General features: G+C 32.7%; 1 protein-coding gene across 1 annotated transcript in view; it reads right to left on the minus strand.

The window, feature by feature from the left end:
• Positions 1-7500, minus strand: part of Flo1 (flotillin-1) — a gene marked incomplete in the record, with an annotated part of 54357 nt that overhangs the window by 46775 nt on the left and 82 nt on the right. Inside the window, 2 exon segments of the mRNA XM_070133842.1 lie at positions 4465-4543; positions 7430-7500. The exon segment at positions 7430-7500 is cut by the window's right edge and continues 82 nt beyond it. Of these exon segments, the coding sequence (XP_069989943.1) occupies positions 4465-4543; positions 7430-7500 (150 nt within the window).

A 7500-nucleotide genomic window follows, 5' to 3' on the forward strand; every position in this document is an offset into this window, starting at 1 on the left:
TTTACTTTATGATTCTTCTCATCAATAATGTCACTGCAGTTGTTCTATTATTGTTATTACCATTGCAGTAGAAGTAACTGTTAAAAGTCAGCAAAAATATTACATGTTCTAGTATATCTATGACTTTATATATACCACATTCCATGGTTTTACAGCAGAGCAAATACTATAACGCTGCCAAGCAACTTTACAGATATACAGATTACAAAATAGCGAAGTGTCCTAAAGCAGAGAAATTAGAATTAATGATAAGAAGCAGCATTAGCCACAAAATTAAAACATCAATTCATTATGTTTGTAAAAAATAATAAAAGTTACAATTATAGTATATAATCTTTCAAAACTGAAGACTAAAACTGTTGCTTCCTATAACATGTACATTTCCATTGTCTTGGACCCTACACTTCTATTTGTTTTGTTTTTTTATTCTTTCTTTCTTTCTTTCTTTTTCCATTGACCTCTTGACAAGTATCCCAATTTCAGTATTTGTAGTATCAATGGTATATAATAGTAAAAATAGCAATAACAAAATAATGGCATAAAATCTTAATACTTGTTATGAAAATAATGGTACTGGTAGTGACACTAAAATTAAACCCCCCCCAAAAAAATTACAATAATGATAATAAGATAGATGGTGATGATGATAATAGTGATGGTGTTTCGTATCATCAATGATAATGATAATGACAAAGACAATAACAATGGTGATATTGATGATGATGATGATGATGATGATGATGATGATGATGATGATGATGATGATGATGATGATGATGATGATGATGATGATGATGATGATATAATAATAATAATAATAATAATAATAATAATAATAATAATAATAATAATAATAATGATAATGATAATGATAATGATAATGATAATGATGATGATGATGATGATGATGATGATGATGATGATGATGATGATGATGATGATGATGATGATGATGATGATGATGATAATGATGATGATGATACTCACAATAAGAAGAATCATGATAATCATGATAATCATAATAATCATAATAATCAAAATAATCATAATAATCATAAAAATAATAATGATGATAACAACAACAAACATCAAAAATGATAATAACAGCATTAATAATAATAATAATAATAACTACAGCAACATAAAAGTCATGAATGATAGTGAGAAAACAAATCATACTCATGATGAGGGCAAATAAACAATTTATCTAATAATAATAATAACACTAATAAAAAAAACATCAACTTTCACCAGCCATGTTAGTACATCTATTACATACAAAAAGTTTATTTAATCACAAAGAACAAATTAATTTCGTTTTTTGGAAAACATTGATCAAAAGCTAAAATCATTGTGCCAGGATAACAATAATTTATCATTTAATATGCCAATAAATTTATCCATAATTCTCTAGCAAGAGGTTTGTAGTTTTGATGTTCATTTCCTGCAGACAACTTTGATTCAAATAAGGAAATAAGGATTTCCTTTACCTATCTTTAATTCCCTATCACTATCTGCCATGACCATCTTTGAGCAAAGATCATAAAAAGGCCCACACTATAAAAATTTCTAAAGGGGGAAGGGTGGGAAGGAAATTAGTTTATAACACCCAAACAATTAAGCTTGATTTCTTTCTTACGAGGAAGCTGGCAGGAATCAGATACTGTTTTTGTAAAGAGTGGTGAGGTAGGTTAAGAAGCTAAAGGAAAAAAAATAAATAAATAAACATTCTGCTCATCTTATACCTCTGTACTTGCTGGACAGTGGGCCATACGAATGCTCGTCCACCAGGGACCAAAAGAGGCTTTTTGTGGCAACATCCTGTAACATAAACACACATCTGTCATTTCCCCAAACTACAAGAAGGGTGTCAGTGTGACAGTTGTGTATATAAATGCTGCAGGAACTCCCACATCTTAACACAGAAGAAAAAGCCACATAGAACTCTTATAGAAGTTTCCTTTCCCTGTAGCACACCACTGCACTGTATGTACATTACATCCACACATGGTGTTCCATATACAATAGGTGGAAAGACAACTGAGATCTATATAACAATCCTCTGGGAAGAAGAAAAAAGTTGAAGTCACTCCTTCCTCCAAATTCTGTTGATGTTACTGTAAATGGTAACATTAACTTGAAGAATTGCTAATGTCCACACATTCAGAAACACCCTTCCCAAATCATTATACAGAACTGCAGGATATGTTTCTTATAAGATATTTTAGGAAAATAGGAAAAAGTGCAAGAACAATTGAAGATAAAGAGGAATAAGAGACAGCAGGAGATGAACAGAAAACATAATAGTCTACTGCTTTCAGTTTCAAAGGCACAAGAGAAATAATGGATAGTGAAGATGACAATGAAATAAAACAAACAAAACATAGTAGTAATAAATAACACACAATTATTTTTCACCATCTTTAAATATAAATATTACAAAAGTAAACCATGTATAATATATTCTTACAAGATACAATGTCAACCTAAAGTTGATTTACTAACTTTTGTTCTTTAGAATAGAGATAAATCCCCAGAAAAAAATCAAATTATACTCTACATTTCATACTTGCACGCATACAGAATCAAATAAATACCTTTAATTCTTCTTAATAACAACAGAAAGAATTAAATATTTTGAACCCTAACAAGACTACCATATGTGACTTCATGACGAACATATAACCCTCTATCTGTACATCCTTTCTTTCTCATTATGATAATCACTATGCATCGTTTCTTCCTCTCTGGCTATCACCACCTACCAAATGGCTGCCTTTATGAAAAGTCTTTCAACAGGAGTACAGAATACCAATCAGTTTTACATAATTTTGAAAGAAATTATTCAGCTCATGGTTCCTATAAAGCTTCTTCATTCCAATGTCCATACTTAATCAAAACTTTTAAAATCAAACTTTAACACATAAAGTCACTTATTCTGATCAAAAATTATTCATAATAGCTACTATCTTCTGCATAAGTGAAAGTTTATGATATGCTTAGGCAGAAAATAATCTTTGATGCATATAAATGAATCATATCATAAATGTATCTATCCCTATAAATATACAGACAGCCAGATTCAACCATACTTTCAAAGTCATACACACTATAGTAAATTGTGTCTTGACAAAGACAACTAAATAGGAGTAGGGATTACAAAATCTCCTCACACAATTCATCACCGTTAATTAAAAATCTATACTTTATCATTGCATTATGACTATCTGGACTTGTTTAAATGATGTAGGTGTAAATCATCATTCCATGTACTTTCTACATAAATCCTGATCATCTTCAGCTGCTACTTACTGATAATGATTTTATAAATCATATCACCCTTAACACCTGCTTATGGGACAAAAGAGGTTTCAGATTTAAGAAGAAATGAAATCTAATATCAAAATAATAACTTAACAAAGGAGGTTCCTGTGTGAGTCCCTATTATGGCTGCATTTCCCAATGAAACAATGAATAAGGTGGAGCCCAGAAAGGACAGAGCCTCAAATTAGTAAGATGCGCTCTCTAGAAGCTGGCAACAGGCAGTCGTTTTGTGTTAACTTTGCATCCTAGCAGTAATAAAAAGCAATACAGGAGGATTTTGAGGGATATCACAAACTCTCTAGTTAGACCTCAATTAATAAAAAGGAAACATGAATGAACAAGAACAAAATTAATTTATATTAAAACTGGATTTAAAAACCTAATGTGGAACACCACAGTTGATTATGAAATTGGATCTTACTTTTCCAATAAGCCAGCTTGTATATTTTGGGGGTTTTCACTAGTGATGTCAGCAAAAACTATTTTTACATCCATCAACTAGCATGATTAGTGCACATCCAAGTCTAGAAATGTCCCCTGCTGAGAAGCATGGGATGTAAAACAAAGGAAACTGCAAGTTAGCAGAGACAAAATGACTCAAGCCACACAGAGGATACACAGTAATCTTAATGCCTTCTAGCTGGTGCCTAGTGGACAAGACTAAGGTCTGTCTAGTGCAGCTACAACCAAAGAAAAAGCCAGCAAGAAAACATTCTAATACTAACAGACATAAAAAATTTAAATAATGAAGGAAAGAAAAAACATAGGCAAAGCACTATATTACAGTCATTTGGTGTGCTAAACCAGGTGAAACTCCACAGAGAATCTGTACAAGGATCCAGCCCCTTGTGTAATTCATAGATCTAAAACATCACAGTACCACACAATTCCAATTATGAATATTCAAAAATACTTTTCACATACCACAGAATAGTAGGCAACAGGAAAAGCCACATGAATTAATTTTGTTCTCATACCCCCCAAAAAAAACACTTTGCATGAACTATCGGGGCTCAAAAATAATAGACAACTATGCTCACGCCACAAATCGAAATTGTATTGAGAACTACACGTATATCAATGCCTTGATCACAGACTCTCCTATTTGGCCCACTAGGACTATAGGTTTACCAATAATACCTTTGCATCATTTGTATACATGGCCATACAAATCCACGTCCTCCCACTACCGTCAGAGGTTTTCCTTGGTAACAACATCCTGCAAACAGGCATTTCATGAGGTGACAACTGGATATCCACTAAAATCTGTGTGTGTGAAAATACATGCAGTTGCTTTCCCTGAAAAAGGCACACCTATCATTTCAACACATTAGTGCTCAAATCAAATTATCAAAATAAAAGATTTATTTTTTTCCTTTTTTATAAAAGGATGAACATTCATACTAAGTGATGTGTGGAGTTAAAATATGAATAACTTATCAAACCTGTTTTCTGTAAAAAATAATAATGATAATATCCAATATGAAGGTTAAACTTCTGGATTGTGATTACAAAATGCCAGTTATTCACCTTTCAAAAACTGCAATCATAGCATTCCTATGAAGAGGAACGTGCATTCTTACCTTATTCCACACAAAGTATAAATTGATATGTGGAAAGTCTGAACACATAAAATCATCAAAAGACGATTAGGAAAAAATCTGTAATACAAATTAATATTATTGATCTCATTCACAATAACATCAACAATGCATACCATAATACCACTTTCTGGTAAGATCTGTATATAAGCTTTACTCAGTTTTAACAAATAGAGCTCAGTAATGGAAGAAGGGAGAAACTATCTTGTTACCTATAAGCAACTGCAGGGCAACAGTTGTCGAGTTAGTCATTTTCATTTAGTTGATAAAGCTAATAATTTCAAATGAATGTTTGTAATCGATTTACAAAAATATATACATATCATAACCATATCACTTACCCAAAAGTACTTAATAAAAGATGAGAGGCCTTTCACTAACATGAAATTAATCTCAAACAAGTATCAATTTGTAAACATTTCCCGTTTATCAACAAATCAATATCTAAGGAAATCTGACACTTTATATAAAAGAGGGCATTACAATAATTAACTTTCTACCCTATTTATTTCATTTCCATGTCTCCCAATATATAATACTAATTCCAAACTTTCATGTCTACAGGGAAGTAATGAAGATTCATTTGGAAACCTAACCAAACCAAAGGCAGTGCTTAAAATCCACAACAATTTGACTAAAAAATTACTTAATCATTAATGAACATCTCATTCTCAAATGTATAACCTCTAACAACAATATATACACTAGGAATATTCACAAGGAAAAACCCAATTTCCTGTCAAGTCATTTCCTCTGTCAATGTCTGAGTAAGCTATTCTCAGGGTTAAGTTTTTTCTGCCACCTTCCATTACCTGATCAATACTACTTTTCAATCATTTATATATTTATATAAAAAAAATCTATGTTGTCAATCACCTCTTCAATACGTTCTACTCTGTTGATTTCCATGGTAATTCTTTACAGTACGGACACACTCACCAGAGACTACTGGTCGTATGCTTAAAGAAATTGTAGAATCCACTCTAAGCAGTGCAAAAGCAAGAACATTGAATTTTTGAAACTGACAGTCCTAAAGTTTCATCAAGACTTCCTAAAATTGTGATCCTAGTCTCTGCGCAGCACATAATGCCGCTAATTTTTTCCATTTAACGGTAAACATGAGGTCACTGCAATATAAACTATGTTCTATCCCACTCTATTTCTTCCGCTCTATAAGATATTGGTGTCCATTTCCCTCTATCTATGCATGACGGTGTCTTAAGTTTATACCCTAATATGCTATTCAGAGAGCAAATTTTGTTTATCCAAGAGTCTTCAAGTTTATCAATAGAATTGTAGTAACAACTTTTAAGGAGAAAATCTGCCCTCAGTTACAAGTAAATATGCTTGGAGAATTTACCATATTTTTCCTAGTCTGGCCAAGTCTGTCTTCTGCTTTGCATTAAACATTACATGAAATTAATATAAGAGCCAAGAATCTTTGGATAATGTTATTCTTTTACAGTCCTATTGCAAATCCCTTTGGAATGTCACAAGTCTTCAGGGATAATGGAGAAAAAACATCTTCCTTGCTTTTCTGTAATTTACTGGAAGTTAAATTACCTCTATGCTGTGAGAAGGTAATAGCTATCAAAATACACTACAGAAAAAGACTATGAATATAAAAAAAACTGAATTATTGTTTACACTGGCCATGCTTAATACATAACATTTCTTGAATACTTGAGTTATAAAAAAGATAATAATGCTCAGAAAACAAGCAAATCCATCTTTGCCATCTTATAAATGTTTTAAGTAAACCTCATGTGCTTTTATCCTATTCATGACATGCAAGAGGGTGGGGTTCCCTGTCTCTGGAATGAGTCATTTGGCAATGTTAGGTCAGGTTCAGTTAAATTACTGATAAAGATTTATGTATTACAGAATTTGAATAATGCCAGAATTATGATTAATACAAAGATATGGGTGTGTCATTTAAGGTTCCTTAGTCCCATGTAAATACTTTCATGCTCTGAAACACTAATAAATATATATAACATTAAACATGTACATAAGCAAGTGACTTCTAACAATTCTAACTGTATACAGCTCGCAGAGTGTATAAACATGTATACATATGACCTATAACACCATCTTTAAAAGCATAATTTTGTAAGGTTCCCTACACGCCTGCCTGGAATGCGCGACAACCATAGAATGCATGTTAGGTCTAATTAATTCCTGCGACCTACTTGAGCATGAAAAAACCTATATTACTGAATTCATGTTTACAAGAAGAAAGGTCATCGTTTCAGTAAATAACTACCCTAGGATCTGTTTACCGGGCCCCTCTAAAGGACCGTGGCACAATGCCAGAATAATGGCTAGGATGCCAAAGGGTGCCAACGCCTGTCATGAGACGACACAGCGGCGCCAACGCTGACTACTCCCCACGCCCCTACAGTCAATAAACTGAGTTCACTTTCCTATCTTCTGCCCTCTCTTATCCACATTTCTCCCATACATTCTAGGATAACTGCATGATCTCTCAGTAATATTCTCACCTGAAATGACCAAGGCCTCGTTAGGCCCGCAGGTCACAAAACCCCACACCATGGTCACGTCTCTCTCCTTT

This window comes from Penaeus vannamei, chromosome 19, assembly GCF_042767895.1.
Source record: "Penaeus vannamei isolate JL-2024 chromosome 19, ASM4276789v1, whole genome shotgun sequence".
Classification (NCBI taxonomy): domain Eukaryota; kingdom Metazoa; phylum Arthropoda; class Malacostraca; order Decapoda; family Penaeidae; genus Penaeus; species Penaeus vannamei.